The 20,907-nt window shown below is 44.2% G+C and overlaps 2 protein-coding genes across 2 annotated transcripts in view; one reads left to right on the forward strand and one right to left on the reverse strand.

The window, feature by feature from the left end:
• Positions 1–3,360: 3,360 nt before the first annotated feature.
• LOC136443824 (uncharacterized) lies at positions 3,361–10,753 on the reverse strand. Its single transcript, XM_066441190.1, has 7 exons — positions 6,877–10,753; positions 6,582–6,733; positions 6,204–6,466; positions 5,539–6,026; positions 5,333–5,401; positions 4,984–5,193; positions 3,361–4,568 (listed from the first exon to the last, which is right to left on the reverse strand). Exons 1-7 carry the CDS (start codon positions 10,751–10,753, stop codon positions 3,361–3,363), a joined length of 6,267 nt encoding a protein of 2,088 aa, XP_066297287.1.
• A 4,659-nt stretch (positions 10,754–15,412) lies between these two features.
• Positions 15,413–20,907, forward strand: part of LOC136443825 (uncharacterized) — a 32,499-nt gene continuing 27,004 nt past the window's right edge. The window contains exons 1-6 of the mRNA XM_066441191.1: positions 15,413–15,676; positions 17,367–17,420; positions 17,917–17,965; positions 18,707–18,951; positions 19,413–19,524; positions 20,072–20,262. Coding sequence (XP_066297288.1) covers positions 15,413–15,676; positions 17,367–17,420; positions 17,917–17,965; positions 18,707–18,951; positions 19,413–19,524; positions 20,072–20,262 — 915 coding nt within the window. The remainder of the gene's footprint in view (positions 15,677–17,366; positions 17,421–17,916; positions 17,966–18,706; positions 18,952–19,412; positions 19,525–20,071; positions 20,263–20,907) is intronic.

Consider the following 20,907-nt stretch of genomic DNA (forward strand, 5'->3'; position numbering starts at 1 on the left):
CAGCCATTTCAACTGTGTCAGTTTCCACACTATTGGAGGAACCGTGACCATGCCTGCCCCCCGTAGTTTCAGTGCCCAGATGTTGGTGAGTCCCGACATCTCATCTGGCAGCTCGATTATTTTATTCCAGCTGAGGTCAAGTTCCTCTAGCTGGGAAAGTTTTAGAACTGCATGTGGAACCGAGTCGAGGTCACAATCACATAGTCTCAATATTTTCAGATTTGTAAGTTTTGTCAGCTTCACAGAAAGATCGATGCCCATATTTTTGGTTAAATCCAACGCCTCCAATTCTTCTAATTCAAATACTTCATTTGGCAGCTGCCTCAGATATTTGTTAGAAAGGTCCAGTGTCAAGAGGGATACTTTTCTCTCTAACATATCCCACTCTTGAAGTTTCAACTTGTCTCTAAAGCTTGATCCAGCAGCCATGATGATGTTCCTGCTGTTTTTGAAATGTAGAAAAGGATGATTTTGAGTCAGTACTATGAAAATCAATTAGTAATTATACTTTGATTGACTGTTTGTGAGTATTCCCTGCTGCAAATATCCTATGTCTGATGGCATCGATGTAGATATCACAATGTCACAATGTCCTCCGCCCCCAAGAAAAGATATGAATTATGCAAATATTTTCTTATTCATATAACTGAAGAATAGCTGGAATCAGCGAGTCTAGTGCAGTCTGATGCCAACTTGCACAATATGCATCTACCTATGTGAATCATTCTAAGGTACAAATCTCCGTCTAATATCAAAAATCATGAAAACCCATCCATCCCTTGTCGAGTCCATTTCTATACTCTGCAATACAACCAGAATCCAAACAAGAGTGCAAAGGTGGCCAAACCTACACTTTTCCCCGAGGTAACAGGCATATGCTACCAGAAGCCATGAACATAGGACGTCCAAAACAACATGCAGAAACATTTAATCCCGCCGAAGTAAAACAAAAAGAGCCGATAGGGTACCCAGAATAGAATCTGACTTTTGCTTCGGAGGCACCTACCCACAGACTAAATGCCACAACAACTCTAGTTGATATGCTATCGATTCCACTCACTTACTCACTCACTCACCCACTCACTCACACACTCACTCACTCACACTCACTCACACACTCACTCACACACTCACTCACCTACTCATTCACTCACTCGCTCTTTTTCTCTCATACTGCTAAGCCCAATAGGAATCTGATTATCAGCAGTCACAGTGTCACACACATTCTTTCTCTATGAACCGCAAAGAGCATGATTTCAAACCGAAGGCACTATGCTATATATGCATTGTGTACAGTGGGGTCCATTGTGGGTAGTTTTCTATAACCCCACCTACCCTATTCTTCTCGTGCCAAGCTATTTCTGCTTGAATGCAGCAAAGCAAAATATATCCATCAATACGCTACTAATCCTTTTAAAGATTTGTATTATACTAAGTGAAAATGTTGGAACTGACCTTTATGCTAGCACCAGGTAGAAAACAAACAAAAGTTGGTGACGACCTTGCACAAGTTTCCCCTTCTTAGTACTTAACTTTGCCAGTTCCTTCTTCCCTTCACAAGAGGACTACATGACGTCAAGTTAACCTCCTTGATGACGTCCTTCCAAGAATCTGCATTTCTCCTTTCATAGTCTCCTGTCTGTACCGTGGATGTTCCGGAAAGACTTGATGGAAATTTGAAGGCAAACTAGCCGAGTCGCGATCGGGCCCGGACCAAGGGCACCGCCACTCTACAACCCAACTGCGGGCCCCTCGCGTCAGCCCGCCTTTTACACAATACGGCAGGTGTAACCGTACCTGGTGTTTCTTGATTGCCATGGAGAGTTTACCTGTCGTGTGCAGACCTGTCAATCACCGCGACACTGATCATGACTTCAAAGGGAATAGCAACAATTCAGCGTCAGGTTTGTTTTCTGTATAAACCACAGTGACGCGGCGTCAGGTTTCGGCGTCTTTCTGCCACTGTACCTTCGCATACGGCCACCTACTAGTACAACACTGACAGTGACATGAAGTTTGTTTACACCAAACAATATAATGCATTACATTACATTGACTATTGGCACAGCGTCCTTTTTTCGGCGGGGAGCGGAGCTTGGGTAGCGGACTAAAGCTAAGAAGGCTGGACTCAAGGCTAAACAGCAACAACAGCGCCAGCTTTTCTTAACCTATAATGACGCGGCGTCTGGTTTCGAGGTTTTTGTAACACGACGTTTAGCGTTACCTGTTGCCGGCAAACCTGTCAATCAACGTAGTAATGGTTTCAAACCTGGTCTCAATAGCAGTGTCAAGTCTATTTGTTTTCACAGCGGGTAAATCTGTGTGGCCGAGACTTTCCGCAATGCTGCTGAATCACTTTGAAATCTACTGATACCAAACACTGCATATTGACTGAACTCTGATACCAAACACTGCATATTGACTGAACTCTTAGTTACTCTTACACTACCTAGTTATAAACACATAAGTCTTTACAACGTGAAATGTAATCTTATAAACCCCCTGGGGGTAGGCCTTCGAAACACTACGTCATTGGGTGAAAAGGTAAAAGATTGAATATTTACGCTACAAGTCACTTCACTTTTCTTATGGAGCGCTACCAGTAAACGTCGTGTATGTGAGATAGCATGATAGACATAATTGTTCATAATGTGTATGTTAGCGGTGCTAGCTGAAGATTGGTCAAATTGTCTCTCAAACCCATTTCATCCGTGTAAATCTTACTTAGAGTTGAGTTGTATGGGCCAATCAACTACGCCCCCCCCCCCTGCTTTTCAGTACGCCACTGAATTGATCGTTGAGTATCGTGAGTATGCCTACTTCTTACGTCCGCTATTGACTATTTGATTTACTTCGACACACGAACTTCAGCTTCACAACACCTATCGTTTTCCTGACTGTAGTTGGTATTGTTTACTTTTGGCAAATCAACTAAGTTAAACTAGATATTGAATAAGTAATGAGACTGAGGTTTTCAGTGCAAAATGTTTAATCACAGTAATGCAAAATGTATGTTTAACGTAACATGTATAACATGTATAATGCATAACATGTATAACATGTAAAAACTCAGCAGAAAGGCAAACAGAAACTGCAGGCTCCCAACGCAGCATTGCAAGATTGTTCTGTACACCGCTGTGTACAATCTCCTGAGCGTTTCGTCTTGATTCAAATCCCAGTATGCAATTTACAGTCCCTTCGACCTGTCCAAAAAAGGCCAAGTATGTTGCCAGGTGATGTGGTATAGTCTAGAATGTGCTGCGAAATTGGACCATTTTAGGAAGATTTCATACTTGGAATGATCGATCTGACATCACGAAATTTTGATACTCATGGAGTTCTACAGTATCAAGAACATTGTCACTGCAGCATGTCGCATTCTTCCAGGAACTTCCTGTGCGACTCTTCCCAGTATTTTGACTCCATCAGTTTCTGTTTGAGTTGTTTGGCAGCCTTAAACTCCTTGCTTCCATTCTCCAGTATATCAATGATGCGGTCGGCCAGTCTTGCCCCGTCTTCATTGTCGTTGCCTTTGATTTTCACAATCGGACGGTCAAAGTCGACGTCATCTTGAGCCTTCAGGAACTTCGCAAGGCCGGAGTTCTGTGAAACGACAGTCGGCACACCTGCAGCAATAGCCTCCAGACCGACCAGTCCGAACGGTTCTGCGCGTGACGGCATCAGGACGACATGAGCCTCTTTCATGTCTCTGCTCAGTTGTTGGTGTGTGCCGTGTTTCAGGGGAGTGAAGTGGAATTTACCCTTCTCTACGTTGGCTTGGATGATTTCCTTACTTTCCGGGAAGTCTTCGGCACTCACACCGCGGACTCGCCACCTTGCCTTTGGGAATCTGTCTATGACCATACTCATGGCCTTCGCGGCAAGATCGTAGCCCTTCAGCCTCTCAGCACCCTTAACTCTACCTATGGACAGCACTATTTTGGTTTCTGTCTCGACATAGGTCAGATTCATCTGGCTGAAGATGTCGGAAGGCTTAGGAAGGAACTCGTAATGCGGTTTTGAACCTTTGATCTGGTTCTTGTAGTAGTCATACAGGTTAGGCCCTACCGAAAATATGACATCCGCGCATTCCATGTCTGTCCGTATGGCGTCGCTTTTCTCTCCGATGCCCAATTCTCTACTCTCGCTCTTGTAGTGCTCGGTGTCTTCTGGGATGACGTGGTTGAAGAGTATCAACTTTGCACCAGGATATCGTTGCTCCTTGATGTTTCTTGCTGCACTGCTGGTGATACTAGCATGGCCAATGATGTAAGCTATATCTGATGAAAGGTTCGGATATCGAGCTAGGTGGTCGAAAGTGAGCCAGTCAAGAGTCGGCTGCCTTTTGTCAGCCATTAAGCTTGTTGGAAATACCAATTCCACTCCGTCTGCCCTTGCTTCATTGACTTCGGAGGCATTTAAAACAGTACAGAGAACCTTAGCTCCCGTTGAACTTAGTAGTTTGGCCAGCTGGCGATTTATAGTGGAGATTCCACCCTTGGAAGTACCATATTCGTCATTAACCAGTAGCACAACAGGCGTGCCAGAATATGACGTGTGTTGAAAGCCTAAGAAGAAAAAAGATGGAAAGTGTTTAATTGGTCACTCTTCTTTGCTATCAAGAGTTGTAGCATGGTTGCCTAATCTTTCTAATTTTGTGACATAATGTCAATCTGCTTATTTCTTCTTCTTATGTATCACCATATACTTAGAATGACAGGTGCTAATGATAAAACCATATATAGAGTCATAAGATACCCAAGGAAGTCTTATTGGAGGACAATTACAGAAAAATCTCCTTAAAGGAATTGTCCAGTAACTTTACTAAGCAGTTATCATAGTGAGCCCCCTTACGATTATTCTGCTATAGAGTCACCTATGCTACATGCTACATGATTTTCCCAGTAGTTTGGACAGATTACGTTTGTAAAATGCTAATGCGTGGATGGTAGGGTGGACTTATGTACGGTATGAGATACGCACCGTCTTCTTTTCTGATTTGTGGTCCGAAGAAGTCGGATATGGGGCCTGCAAAGTAGAGCTGGGACACAACTGCAACTATCGCGGCAATCATCGCCATGGCAAGGAACGTTGGGAAAACGGGCACGTGTCGTCGTGTCCTGGGTGGAGGTGGGTCGTTTGATTCTGGTCTGGCTTCATGGTGTTGATGTGATGGAGTGTGCTCACTCAAACCTGGAAATATAGAAACAGTAAACCAATGACTGAACGTGAAAGTTGGGACCTAGTTTGGCAACTTTTGCACATTTCTACCAAATACGGAAATGACAGAACAGTTTTAATCAAGATCACGTTTGCAATATATTTTCAATACCTGTGCTCTCGTGTCTTTCGACTAAGTCTGGAGGATCATTTTCTTGCACGCGGGTGTCTGTTGTCGCCGCTAAAAACAAAAGACAAGACGGCAGGAGTGTCAACTTATTGTGAAGTCTAAGGAATGTATATTCATAAAAATCGGCGGATGTGAAGAATGAGCTCATTTCAACGTATGAGTGTCTTTCTAAGTACGCAGCATCTTACCGTGTTGCCGCTGTCGCAGTTGCACAAAGGCTTCAAACTGTTGGCCCCCTCCAGTCCCGGTCGGATTCGATGTTCCTTTTATTTCAAACTCGACTTTTCCGTCATAAACATCCTTCATCAGCACAGATTCCTTCACCTTTAGCCTAACCGTGCGGGTTGTCGGTGGAGAGAGAACAATAGCTTCGCCTTCTGGAAGGTCCCGAGGGTGAGCAGCAACGTCTTCGTGCTGAGAGAAAGTAGCTTCGACCCTCTGATCCCGTTTTAGGGCTACGCGCCGCTTGGTCTGAGAGTCGAATCTTACGTCAGGCGACACGAACAAGTCAGGCAGGTTGTCGTATTTGTGCATACAGATGAGGTGCAAGAGTCTTTCGGTCACCACAGGCGTGACGATGACGTAGGCTTTGTCCTTGATATAATCTCTCCAGGTCCGCTGTGCCCAGCTAACTATGTCTTTGCTGCGGTTCCGCAAAACTTCCAGCACCCAATAGCTGCAGTAGAATCATTCAAGTGTAGTTAGCATAATTAAACATTCGTATTGTTGTATTAATAGATCACATTACTACAAGCAAACGACAGGACTACAATGGGGGTAAATATCAGTGAAAACGTTTTCAACAATGCGTGAACATAATCCCAGCGTATGAGGTACAAGCCTGTTAACATACCCTTGAAAGTGATCAATTTGAAACATGACGCCGCCATCTTCCTCGTGAGTGTGTGTCTTGAAGAAGGTCCATCCGTCATCAAGACCGTAGTGTAGAACCACCGTTGTTGTTTCCTTTCCCACCGCGGGCTGAGTCCAGACCCAGGGCAGCCTGACGGTGACCGGCCGGAGGAACCGCTGTGGGAAGTCCTGCTCCACAGTCAGAACGGCGGACATGGCCGTGAAGTTGGTCCGGACGTCGTCGGTAACAGGCACGGCTTCAACCTGAGCAGGTATTTGAAACAATCATATAAAAGCGGTGCTACAATGACACTCTCAGCAGAGGATGAAAATACAGAAGACAACGCTACAGGGGATATGAAGTCAATCTACAACTTACCTCGACAGAGATGAAACGCGTTTCTCTAACAGAGCCTTCCGGAAACTCGAGTGTAACGCCGCTGTGTTGAACAGTGCAGCCTTCTAGCCCTACCTCAAACGTGGGGATGGTGGCGGAAATTGTCAAGCCCTGCTGTGTTTCTGAAGTGATATCTAGCCAAATAAATAACAGTTTAGTTTTGAATTTGCATCAATAAATACAAAGTAAGTATTATAGGATTTTATTGGTGCAAAAGTTTCACGAGGACATCTTTCACTTCACATGAATCGGAATGCTGAATAATAAAAAGAGCTACCTTTCTTTTCACCATGCTGAGTGAACGTAGAGTGCACTAGGTGGTAGAGCAGACCAGGCCACTCCTTCAGAAGAGTGACGAGCTTGTCTTTCAAGGAATTAATTGCCTCCTGAACTACCCATGCTCCCTTGATGAACCCGGCTGGAACAGTGAGCTTCACCACGATATTAACACGCTCGTGTTTCGTCTCGCGGTAGACGATAACGGGGAGACTCTCTAGATCGCTAACGGCCACAATGACGTCTTTCCAGTCCTGTCGGGACTTGATGAGTTTGTTGACCACAACACTCAATCGCTCAAACAGTCCCCGTGGGCAGAACCCCGCTATCTCACACGTCACAGTGAATCCTTTCTTTTGCCTTTTTCGGAAATCCCGTTTCACAGTCTTTGGTCTTTCTTCCCGTATATACCATGGAATGCAGTATCCAGTTGGTGTTGAAGTCTCTCCGTCCTGTTCGTCAGACCGTTCCGTGTAGCACAAGCCGAAATGTTCCATGAGGTTCGTGATCACATCCACGTTTCCCACCGGTGTGGCGTGTGGTCCCAACAGGGCGACAACGACTTTTCTCGGTAGAAGTCCTCGGCTGGACAGGTTTTTCCGAATCTTTCTCAGTTTTGTATTCGAGAAGCCTTTGAGTCGTGGATTTCTGTTGGTAAAAACCTTCACCAGGTCGTGATGATACAGTCCTTTGATGACGTCTATCAAGCCTGATGGATCATGGAAGACAAAATCCTCAAGTTCCGGTATGTCAGTGTACCTGAGAATGGTTCCCACCTGCTGCAGGTAAGACAAAACTGGCTCCAGTCTGTCCGCTGTGAGACCTGCCAGCTGTCCTTGCTGAAGACATTCATCCCATGTGAGCCAGACAGGTTTGACCAACTCGAGATCGCTGTCCGAACTATCTGAATCGTCACTATAGTACCAACTATGAGTTGAAACATCGTTATCATAAACAGTTTGAAGTTTTGGTTCAACTTCTGTTGGTTCGTCTAGATCATGGCTGTCATTAAAAGTGCTCTGTGATCGCGGCTCGCGGTCGGACTCACTTCCCTCACAAGATGCAGATGATCCGCGTTCGCTTCTGTCTGTGGCATGCTCCTGTGATTGGTCATCTTTTGGTACATCTTGATCATCACCTGGTGATTGATGATCTTTTGTCCGCAATGTTGACTCCTTTTCGTCACGTCTCCCATTTTCCCTGTCACGCAAGTAGCGCAGCCGCTGTTCAAACTTCACCCATGCTTGTGGAAGAATTCTTCGAAGGGTTGGGAACGATTCTGTGTTATTTGCTAACTCTACTATATGGCTCCTTAGTGTGTCCAACCCAGATGTTGGTTCTGCCGAACTGACGCAGCACACACCTGTTAGCCGCAGCGGGCGCGTCAGGAGCTGCCGGGTACGTTCTAACTGCTGTCTCACTTCCAACTGATCGGTCCCTACTTTGGATGCAATAACATTTCCCAACTTCTTTATTCGCTGTTGTATGTTGTGTTGCCATGTGCCATGTTGCTGTGTGGACCTTTTTTGTATGTCGCTAATCTTATTTTCTATCTCTGCATTGCTGCACATGTCCGTCTTGCTACTCACTATTGTAACCACCGCCCCCGGAACCCGGGCATTCAGTGTGTCCAGCCAAAACCCTACGGCTTCTGTGTAACTCTGTTCTGTGCAGTTGTAAGTTTGGAGATTCACTGTCAATAAATTCAGAGCGTCGGGTGTTAAGAAGAATTGATGAGTGAGATGGTACACGTCATGACCGCCAAAGTCGTACACCTCAAACGTGATGCTGTCATCAGGTGCCCAATGAGATATCTCTACACAATGTGTGCGGTCCTCTTCTTCTGTCAGGGTGGACACGCCACTACCTAGAGTCCGCACTAAGCTTGTTTTTCCCGCCATTTTCTCTCCTAACACTATAACTTTTAAACGAGTGGATACGTTTTGATCTGAGCGTTCAAGCTCATCAAAGTACTGCCTAATAGCAGTAATACCCCGCCTGCAAACTTCTGTAGGTGGTTTTATAAGTGGGTTTCCACTGACGTTTAGATGATACAGATTTGTGAGCTGATTAAACTTTGCCGGAAGAGCTACGATCTTATTATCTCTTGCATCTAATTTGCCAAGGCTCCACAGTGAACTAATGGTGTCAGGTAGGTGAGTCAACTTGTTTCCGGCCACGTTAAGTTTTTTAAGTCTAACCATGCCAGACATGTCCCGGGGAAGACTTGTCAGCTGGCAGTCACTCAGGTCTACGTGTTTAATTTTAGTGAGCTGTCCTACTTTGTCGGGTAACGTCTGTAGTGGGTTAGAGCTCAGGTACAGCCATGCTAATTGTGTCAGTCTACCCAACTCAGGTGGGAGTGTGTGCAGCTTGCAATGAGACAGATCCAAGTGTTTGACGTTAGTGAGCTGTCCAACTTCCGCGGGTATCGTCTGTAGTGGGTTAGACCGTAGATTCAGCCACTTTACCTGTGTCAGTCGCCACACTTCAGGTGGAAGTGTGCGCAGCTTGCAGTTGGACAGATCCAAGTGTTTGACGTTAGCCAGCTCCCCAACTTCCGCAGGTAACGCCTGTAGTGGGTTATCGCTCAGGTCCAGCCATTCTAACTGTGTCAGTCGCCCCACTTCAGGTGGGAGTGTGTGCAGCTTGCAGTTGGACAGATCCAAGTGTTTAACATTAGTGAGCTGGCCAACTTCCGCGGGTAACGTCTGTAGTGGGTTAGAGCTCAGGTCCAGCCATTCTAACTGTGTCAGTCTCCCCACTTCAGGTGGGAGTGTGTGCAGCTTGCAGTTGGACAGATCCAAGTGTTTAACATTAGTGAGCTGTCCAACTTCCGCGGGTAACGTCTGTAGCGGGTTATTGCGCAGGTACAGCCGTTCTAACTGTGTCAGTCTCCCCACTTCAGGTGGTAGTGTGCGCAGCTGGCAGTGGGACAGATCCAAGTGTTTGACGTTAGTGAGCTGTCCAACCTCTATTGGTAACGTCTTTAGTTGATTTAAGTGTAGGTTCAGCCATTGTAACTGTGTCAATCTCCACACTACCGGAGGAACTGTGTGCATGCCTGTTGCCCCCAGTTTCAGTACCCGGATGTTGGTGAGTCCGGCCAGCTCATCCGGCAGGTGGATCAGGTGGTTCTCTGTAAGGTGGATCCCGCTGTTCCCCCTGAGGTCCAGTTCCTCCAGCTGCGGGAGTTTCAGTACTGCTGGTGGAACGGTGGTCAGGTTACATTCACGTAGTGTCAACACTTTAATGTTCTTCAGCCTGCAGAACTCATCTGGCAGGGAGATCTGCGAATTGTTACTCAGATCCAGCTCCTGTAGGTTTAGTAATTTCAGCACTACAGGCGGAAGTGTGTTCAGGCCACAGCTGTCCAGATCTAGGTAGGCGAGGTTCACGAGACTGGACATCTCATCCGGCAGTTTGATGTTCTTGTTGTTGAAGAGGCGCAACCATTTCAACTGAGAAAGTTTCATCACGACCGCGGGAACTGACGGGAGTTCGCAGCTCTCCAAGTCCATGTAGGTGAGGTTCATTAGACTGGACATCCCATCTGGCAGAATGATGTTCCTGTTGTTACTGAGGATCAGTGTCTCTAACTGTAGAAGTTTCATTACCACAGCGGGGACTGTGTCAAGATTACATTCAAGTAAACTCAACGCCTTCAGATTGGTCAGTCTGATAAGCTTCTCGGATAGTCCGATGTTCTTGTTCCTGTCTAACCTCAAAGCCTCCAACTCATTCAACTCAAAAAGTTCATCGGGTAATTGACTCAGGTGTTGGTCAGACAAGTCAAGTGTCAAGAAGGTGTTTATTTTCTCCATTATATTCCACTCTTCAAGTTTCATGTTTTTTCTAAGTCTTGGTGATGCAGCCATGATGCTGTTCTCGATATTTCTGCAAGGAAATCCCATCAAAGTGTTACGTGACGTCCGTCAAAAATAATCTCGTCTAATGTATGCAATACATTCTGTTTGTTATATTGGTGCAATGACTAGTGCTTTGCATCTAATAGTTTTCTTATTGGCCCCCCAAAAAATTAAATCCCATCGCTTTAGCAAATTTGTAACTTGCTTCCTTGTACGTCCCGAGAGAATGTTATGACACTCCTCCACTCACTAGACCATTACCTGAATTTATGATTGACACGATTTTATGTGCAATATTGCACTATCATTGCCCGGTGACAAAAACTATTGCAGACGTCGCCGGGAATTCAGTGGCCAGTGATATCCTCACGTGTCACAAGTGTGTGTTACACAGCAATATAACCTGCCCGTAAAACGAGATTATCACTATGGTAAGAAAAGATTAGCTGCTTGCACACCTGTCACTCAAGTAACTGATAAGACCTGCCGACTTGTTTGCACCGATTGGGATAAACGCATTTTGGACTTCAGACCTCAAACATCACAAGACTGTTGGCAGTCTGTACAGATTTCAAACACTCAACCCCTGTACATGTAATTCGTCATTATGTGCGGGAATAATGTTTCGTATGTTTTCCTTGACGGGTGAGATTTAAGATTTCTTTTTTTCCAACACAATCACACCCAAAAAAAATTCAGAGTGCTTTCCCCTTAAAATCCTTCTGCTCCGTAACTCATTATGTACCATATTGGCGAGGAGCCAACGTTTGGTCCCCAGCAACATAAACACGAGTCGACCTTGTGTATTGTATTATTCCGCACTAGAAGCATTCCATTTAACTGTAATCGACTATAAGGGCAGCGAGATCAATTGTTCGTTCGTCTGTCTTTTGAGAAAACTATCTGCCTGATTTTTAAAACCCTGTGGAACTGATATTTAAAAACAGGAGAACTTAACAAATAAATGTAGGAATGTTACAGAACATGATCCTGACTATCCAACAACTCAATAATGCACACATGGTCTGGCCAATCAGTATAGAGAAATGGCCAATGACCTCATATGCACTCTTTACAGAAAGTGCTATTGACTTTCCAGCAACTCAACATTTTCTGACCAATCAGTGTAGAGAAATGGCCAATTACATAGGCAACGATAAGAGCCCATAGCAACTATCTGATGCACTGACGTAATGAGAATGACGTTAAGATAAATAAGGCTGGGCCATGTTAGAAAGGCGACTCAACGGACTCAAGTGTGCTGAACATAAAAGAGTCACTGGGAACTGAGCCCGACTCATAAAAGATAGAACGAGTAACACAATCGACACAAAGACCATATATACAGCATACATTTTAAATGCCGATTTGACCAAAAACGACGTTTCGTTGACAACATAATTGTTGCATTGGCTAATGAACGTTGTGACTTGTCTGTCTGTACGTCCTAAAACAATTTTATGACATATTGCTACTGAGGGGGGCCATTTCCAAAATGTTCGCTTGACACGTACGGTACACACGGTTGTATTGATGTGCAAGATATAAAAGATATCACGGCTCACCTTCAGGGTGATGCAGACAGAAGGATGTGAGAACTTGGATCTCTTAGTCTCTCGTTACAATGTCTCTTCAGGTAAATGTCGGTAAACTTCCACTCAACGGAGAAATACACGGTTTATAGCTAGTTAGTCTTGTCGGTAAGGTCCCGTTATTCTCTTGCCGTATCCACACAAGAAATAATCCTGGTTACTTGGTCCAACAAATGAATTCCATTAGTGCGCAAATCCGCTTGAAATTCACCTCAGATAACACCTGAATAATTCCTTGAGAAAGTTTATTACAACACGCCCCTGTAAAGTCAGCCGGCCCGGGGCCGGAGCCCCACCGAACTGCCCACAGCGGCAGGACTCAGCTGTATAACCGGCCTGTCACGTGAGGCTGTTGCCATGGTGAGGAAACCTGCTGTTATAATACCTGTCACTCAAAACGCTGATAAAACGTTCAGGTGGGCCGACTTGTTTGCAGCAAACTGTAAAAATAACTTGTGGACTTCCAAACTCAAACATCGCAAGACTGTCCGTAGTCTGTATAGAGTTCAAGGCAAATGCTCTATGATTTCACCTTGTAAGAATTTTCTCGCTGAAATATTCTCTTCTCGTGGCATTTCTCCTATTTCTAAACATTATAAGCGTTGATGTATTTAAGAGGAATGATTTATACTCTGTTCATCACCAAGGCCAGTGTGTGTATAGTGTGTCAATGATAGCTCTCGCAATGCCCATTCAATTTACAGGGTTGTTCATTTCAACGTTTTTGATTCAGCCTTTACAGCTTTTGTCAGGTACAGATTTTAATCAACACCTCCGACGTGGCAGGTTAAGTGCGCCGCATGACCAAATAAGTCTGGAGGTTCGTTAGGAGTCACGTGTCCTGTCAACGTCCGACAGGGCATGTCTGACGTCATACAGAAGTCAACATCAGTACGTGCATCTGATAAGTTATGGCTGGTGGGGAGAGTTCTATAAATCGATGTGATCTAAAACTTAACAATGAAGCATGGGGAGAGACTTGATATTATCTAATCGTTTTCAGGTTCCATGTTCTAAATTGTTTTAGTCAAATTTGTTGTGTATGATATAATTTCCAACCACCTTGCAAATGATTTTATGCATTAAGGTGCAAATACTGCAGTAATCGTTAGATGTCCTCACTGAACTTTAAGTATACTTAGTAACTTAGTTTGCAGGCCCCTAAGTTGCATCATCAAGGTTATCTTTGAACTATTGGGCTATTCCATGTGAAACCGTATAGGAGGGGTGGTTGGTTGTTTATTAAACTAAATGAGAACGATGAGAATACTAAAAGTTTATAATATAGAATGTTTCTGCGTTGACCTGTTTTACATGCAACATTGCTAGATAAGAGGACATGGTGAGAGAATAATGCCTGTGTTAACAGTGGCTTAAAAAGTTATGTGAATATCACAATTGTCTTGATTGATGTCGAAGAATTGGCTCCAATCGGTCCCAAACTACCAGAGATTTAATCAAGTCGTCTACGGCCTCATACACAGCCTCTGATCTGGGGAACCCTCTACAATGTCCAGTCATAGATAATCAGCTAGAACTGATGTTATCTAACTGGCAGTAAAGAAGGTCATCGCACTTAAGAATATCTAAATTGCTCGATAATTTGCTCAGGTCTACTAAACGTGTTCAGAGACTCGTTGATTATCGTGTCCTGAAGAGACCAGGCAGTGTGCCAAAATACTGTCACCATTCCACCCACACGAGCACATTCCCTCTAGGACAACTTGTCAGAAAAAACTCTACTTCAGGCAAATTTGCTTTGCCAACACAAATGACAGTGCATTTTCTGTGCTCTGTCGTATGGTTATGTCATTTCTGTGATGACTCATATCCTCTCAGACAAATGCCTGCAAATTCGTTTTGCCAACACAGTGTATATGTAATCGTTCTTGTGTCACTTCCGTTGAGAAAAGATTGGGCCCAAGGTTGTCAGCAAGGCCGACCCGAAAGGAGATTACAAAAACTACGACTTTGCGTTTTGTATGAGAAAAGTAACAGAGTCTGATTTTGGGATGACAGGAAATGTGTTTTTCCAGGGCCACACCAATGTGATTACTGGTTCTCGGATTAAACAGAAAACAAAGCTAAAGGGAAGATCAACCTGAAATCAGCGTCTGACGGTCAAGTAAAGTCAATGCCCGTATTTAGCTTCGAGATGCTTGATCTTTCGAAGTGGCGGGGGAGGGGTCAAAGATAAGATTCCAAAAAGTACCATGGTACCTACAGTCTTAACAATTGAATAAAATCATATGCACGCTTTCCTCAACCCTCCGTTTCAAAATAACCTGACTATTCCCTTGCTCAATCTTTAGCTTAAGATATTTCAAAACCAAGGGAATAGATTGGTGTCGTCTAAAACGACCTTCACCCAGCCAGTCTACCCTCCCTATCTTGAATTAACGTGACCGAGTCAAAATAACAAAAACATCACTTAATGAAACCACTGCGGATGTAAATATGCCAGTCAGCAAATGAACATGTTGATCCTAGACTTTCAGGAACAACTGAAACGTCAGCTTGGTGTTAGTTTTGGGCGAAGAGAAGCTGAGTCAGCAACCTGCAAATAACATTGTCAAGCAGAAGTCTGACCGTTTGGGCATTCTGTCAGCTTTCGGTAAAAACATACGAAAATACCCGTTTTAAAATAAAATGTAATGTAATGTGTGTGTGTGTATTTGTGTGTTTGTGTATGTGTGTGTGTGTGTGTGTGCTTGTGTTTGTTTGTCCGTGAGTTTGTACATCAATTCGTGTATGTGCATGTGGCAGCAGCTATATGTATGTGTAAATACCTGACATTCTAGCTGCCGATGCAGCCAATTTTTTATCTTGAACCTGCCAACATTTGCTTACTTAATCAGTTAATGCTTACATGTGATGAGTCACTGATGACTATAACACACATAACATTTGCTGGCGTCAGTAACAAGCTAAGAATATCTTCAGGTTTGACTTTGGTGTACAACTGTACTGACCAATCGGAGAAGGCCTGGCAATGATATAAAGGCTGATATCTCCTTCAGCTTATCAAGCAGTCTTGGGTATCTAGTGACGAACTAACACTGCAAAAGAACCAGCCATGGGTGTAACTGTGGTGTTTGTGGCCATCGTTATGCTGTCGTTGCAGCAAGCCTCAGGGCAGACAACAGACCAAGGTGAAGAGGAGCCCGTGATGCATGCCGTAGGGGTGCCACTGGAGAGGCAACTCCCGGAGCTGGATGCCGTAGGGGAGCCCCTGGAGAGAGAACTTCCGGAGCAAGCTTCAGGAGAGACGACTCCTGGATCCTGCCGATCGAGTACGCGCGAAAGGCTCGTGTGCTTCCAGGAGGCAGGAGCGAGTCAGGTCAGTCTGCTTTGCGTTTGTTCATTATTTACTTATCAGTTTACTTGTGGCTGAGGGATGAGCAACGGAGTTGCCGTTTTTGTCGCTCACCCGACGTGCGCGCTGTCACACAGTCGTCGAACTTCGGTCTTATATTTGTGTTTGCCAGAAGGTCCACGAATTTAGAAATCGGCATAGACTTAACTTGGGCGTATCTTTCACTTGAAAATCTACCCTATCACAACGGGGCTCGGTGACCTGTAAACCCTCCACGGAGGGCAGCGATAATAATTGCGGCCATTGCTAGCCCCCCGACCGAACCTTCTGCTTGGTGAATATGTTTAAGCACCATATGTGATCTTTCCTCCACTCAAGGGACTGAGAAAAAATGGTTGCTGAGGACATGTGGTTGCAACCGACAGGTTGGCTCGTTGACCAAAAAAAATCATACATTGGAAAAAATTCACCTTAAGTTAGTTCCCAGGAAACATATCTACAAGAGATGCACAATGGTGTTTAATCCCCATGTTGTTATGTAAACAAATTTTTATATTGGTTCTCCTTCATCTGCCAGGGGATGTACGCTCAAATTTCAACCACTTAATGCCCGGACAGACTCTTAACATTCATTCTTCCCCCGCACCATCCCCGAGTGGAACGCCCTGCCTGGCGCGGTTGTTACGGCTCCCACCGTTGAGTCATACCGCGCCAGGCTGGAGGCCTGCCCGCCTTAGCCTGGGACCCCTCCCCCCTACTTTGCCCCTCGCGGGGTTATCTGGGGGTTAAACAAGTTGAAGTTGAATATGCGAGCCATTGGATCGCACGCTGCATAGATTTACGCTCTGGAGAAGGCGAACGGTTAGAAAATACCGTGAATGCTACAATAAAAGTTTTTTGAAAAAGCGAAAATGAGCTGGATCCATACATCTGCTTGGAGATTAAATCTGCCTATGCTGCTCGCCGTGCCTGCTCATCGTCATCGTTGTTACCAGTAGAAGAATGGTTTGTTATTGATAACCTAAAATTGGATCAATATACATTCTTCTTCTTCTCACTTCCAAGTAAAAGCTAAGGCTGCCGTTAGATTATTTACAGAAGCAACGTGGAATGTAGGCCTGTTACACAGTATGCCATTGCGACACCTTGACTTTGACGTGTGCAAATAAGTGGCAGTCATTTATAGTTTAAGACATTTAACAGCTGGCTCTGCTTAGTCTGCATCGTCAACTGTCATCTGTGGTGACGAGGCCTTGACAAGTTGGATATCTGAAGTGTGCATAGCCTGGGGATTGAAAAGAAATGACAGCTTACAGATATGACTTTTAATAGTGTGACAGAGGCTGTCTTTCTCGTATAGGATGCTGAAGGGCTGATGTGAATTGAGGTTTTATCATGATCAATATCGACCGACGTAGGCCATATGTGGTACTGGGGGATTATCAGATGTTTGCGTTGTGTTGTGTCTTGTAGTAATTGTCGAGTATGAATGGCAAGGAATTGAACATAGTAGAATACCTTAATTGTCACTGTATGTAGTTTACTATTGTGACAACACAGTTTTGCTAAGTTATCTGTTAGGTTCTGAAATGCCCCTTGTTCTACAGTGTCCAATATCTTTCCACTGCCGCTGTTTAGTAAGATACATGATTTCCTTGGAGCTACAGTGCTCCATGAATATAATCTCAATCTATGACCTGTGTTCACCCCACAGCTGGATCAGCTCCAGGCAGACCTGACGAAGCTACAGGAAACAGTGGCTCAACAGGTGAGGTCATGTTCTGACCCAAACATTATCTAACATTGAGATTTCATTTATCTATTGATTCAGCTATATATAGACACATAGTCAGAGCTGTTCAAATAACTGGTGGCTGCTGCAAAGAAGTACCCTCGCTGAAAAAGAAAATGTGATAAATCTTATGACAACATTCTTTATCATGAACCAGTGAAAGTTGATGAGGAAATTTGCGTATACAGAGAAAGGCCTAGGTCAGTATGTAAGAAGTTATTTCTAGTAAAGGGAGAGTGTCCACAGGAATGGTTTTGTATTGATATGATATGTATCTTAACACATTTGCCTCAAAGTAAAAAAAATTATATCAGAATGTCTTCAAATTGTTTTTACGGCAGAGAGTATCTGACGTTGCTGCTACCAAATACTCCAAAATGACGATGCAGTTATAAGTGATACTGTCTAACTGTCATATTGACATAAATCTACGAGATGTTAAACATAAATAATCTTGTTGCATCTGTTCCAGGATACCAAGATTGCTGACTTGACCGCAAGACTGAATCTTCTTGAACGGGGTGAGTCTTATATTATTATCATTTCTATTTATAAATCTAATATTTCAGATCTGTTTATCAATTTTTGAATTTTTTCACCAGGTCTGCCAAACTAACCATCAGCTGTTACAAAAATCTAGACCTGGGGTTGGGACACATACACAAGATATGAGGAAACATATACTAGTATAACACTTTAAAGAAATAAGGTCAAAGCTATCATCTCACTAAGAGAGGTCAGTGTCAATAGAAGTGATGATACATGTTTGGTTTTGAAGATGCTAACAGTACCAAATCTCTTGCCAGTTTGACCTCCATTAGGGTTCTGGTATGTTTGGTAGGCTTCACCTTTAAACCTGGCGTTTATCAATCCAGCATTGGTCTCCGTGGGTTTGTTTGGATGCCCTAGGAGTGATGGTGATTTATAGCCTCCGTTACAGACTCCTTCCGGCTGTCTTCTTTCTCAAGTTATAGTTTTACTATTATATTTTTTTCTTGTTCCCGGCCAGCAACAAGAAAGAAAAAATTCAATAGTAAAACTATAACTTGAGAAAGAAAACAACCCGAAGGAGTCTGCAACGGAGGCTAGGTGATCTATAGCTGGTTGAGCTTGCCTTTCTGTCTAGCACCCCAGTTCTATGTAGAGATAGTACTGAAGAACAAATATTTCAAAATACCACATGTAACTGGTCTTGGCTGAGGCAAACATGTCACTTGTACTTTGCCACAACATTTGATATAAACATAAACTGACTATTCCAGGTGACAAGCCTGCATCGTGCTCTGAAGCGAAGTCTCTACACCCCCATGCCGGCGATGGAGAGTACACACTCTACCCTTTTACAACGAACACGGATGTATCCCTCCGCGTCTACTGCCACGATATGGCATCAGGGAGCCCGAAAGAGTTCCTGTCCCTACCATCCGGTCCTGATGAGAACTACGCCATTGTCTTTTCAGATCGACTGGTCGACGCAAGTCAATGGCAATGCACCGGCGGATTACAGGTAAGTGACACCGTTGATAGAAATGTAGAGCCGCTCACCACGGTGACCGTAAAGTTAGAAGAGTTACTAGACCACCCCGACCAAGCGACATCTTTGAAACTCCGATTCGAATCAGCCATGACCCGACAAATCGTTTTCTAATCGTTGCCTTAACGACTAAATCCGGCAAAAAAACCTCGCCAGTGCTCTGTGGGAAGGTGTTCGGCTTGAAAAGGATGTATTCAGATTGACAATGATGGCAGTTTGGAAATGATACAAGCCGACCGCCATTACACCTTTCAAAAAAAGTAGATTCTACTACTTTTATTCATGACTTATTCGAATCGGGCTAGTCTTTCAAAGTGGTCGATTGGTCGGGGTGTAGACTGTGCCTCAGCAAACTTTCAGTAAACCTCATGGCTGCATTTTGTCTTCAAGTACAAGGTAAGGCCAATGTCGTTGTTGGTGATTATTGTCTCCAGGACCCATATGCCGGACGCGCCGGTACCACGAAGTTCAGCAAGCTCAGAATCCAGTTTGATACGTCCAGGATCGACGTTATTCGAGATGACTACACCTTTGCCCAAACCACCGGTAGGCCAACACTTTATAATAAGGTCAACAGTGCATCTGAGTCGCAATGTAGCCAGTTATTATTGCTGAATGTTTAAGATCCATCAATGGCGGTCTTGCAAAAAATAGCTCAGCTCAGATAGAGGACAATTCTTTTGCTTTTTTATGGTGACGGTATGGATTGTTAAACAATTTTTCTACAGTTGTAGCTTGTACTATCATCAGTTGTAGCTCACGTTTTGCTATGGAAGAACGTTTATACGAAAATTCTGGTGAGCTATGCCTTCTGTTTCTGCATGGCCTTCGGCGTAACGCTCCGGAGCTACAGCAGCTGGTCATACTGTAAATGCAGAAATGTTCGAGGTGGTTTTATATTAGCGATTTTGCCACGTACCTAAAACCACCGCGAATTGTTTTGCCCTCCTACCCCTTGTCTATTCATTGTTTAAAACGCAAACACTCCATTTTCTCACTACCGCGAAATGAAAGTATGCAAACTTTAATGCATTTACGCTAATCGACCTGTCACACCTATCTATTAATGACTTACCGTTTGTATTGACAACAGGGCCCAACAATGTAGACTACGGCCACGCTGGCGACTGTTATTCGGCGAACCAGGAATGCGCTAAGGGCACGTTCAAGGTGAATCTGACTGGAACGGAACTCGCGCTGGCCCCTGAGGTCCACTGGGTCATGGAGGAGCGCTATCCGGAATCTCTGACCATCAATGACATGTCCATCTCCGTGGATAGAAAGGTTTGTCACCTGTCTATAATCTGAATACCATAAAAGTGACCAATTATTCGAATATCCTTCAATTAGGGAATTTAGAAAAGGTAACAAAACACGTGCCTCCAAATTTTCGACATCTACTGTACATCTTGATCACGGAGTGACCAAGTCTCGCGAGAGCACGAGACTTGTGTAGATCTTCTGGCCTCCCCGCCTCCTTGCGGAGCAGGGGTAAGTGGCACTTTGCCAACTGATTGAAGAATATTCTAGTAATTGGTAATCACACGTGACTGATGAATCTCTTCAACCATTAAAGATGACGTCGTTGTGTTTGCGTTTGAGTCGACATTGGTAAGTTTAGTCTTACTTAATATGTAATCTCTTAAAATGCCCAGTGTCAAATATCATTGGAATTGGAATTTGGACGTGTCCTTTCTATTAATGACAAGGCGCTGTCCTGTGCTCCTTGTCAAAGCGTGGACTGCATTTAGCATTGTAGAAAGTCCTTAGAAGCAACATAGTCAACATATACCATCTCTTCTACGCAGACGACTTATGTTTAATTTGCCCTTCTGCGAAAGCTGTACAGAAATTGATTAATGTTTGTGAGGCCTATGGTACTGACAATGACATTATCTTCTGCCCCCAAAAAACGAACTGTATGTACTT

Source organism: Branchiostoma lanceolatum, chromosome 10 (genome assembly GCF_035083965.1).
Source record: "Branchiostoma lanceolatum isolate klBraLanc5 chromosome 10, klBraLanc5.hap2, whole genome shotgun sequence".
Taxonomy (NCBI): domain Eukaryota; kingdom Metazoa; phylum Chordata; class Leptocardii; order Amphioxiformes; family Branchiostomatidae; genus Branchiostoma; species Branchiostoma lanceolatum.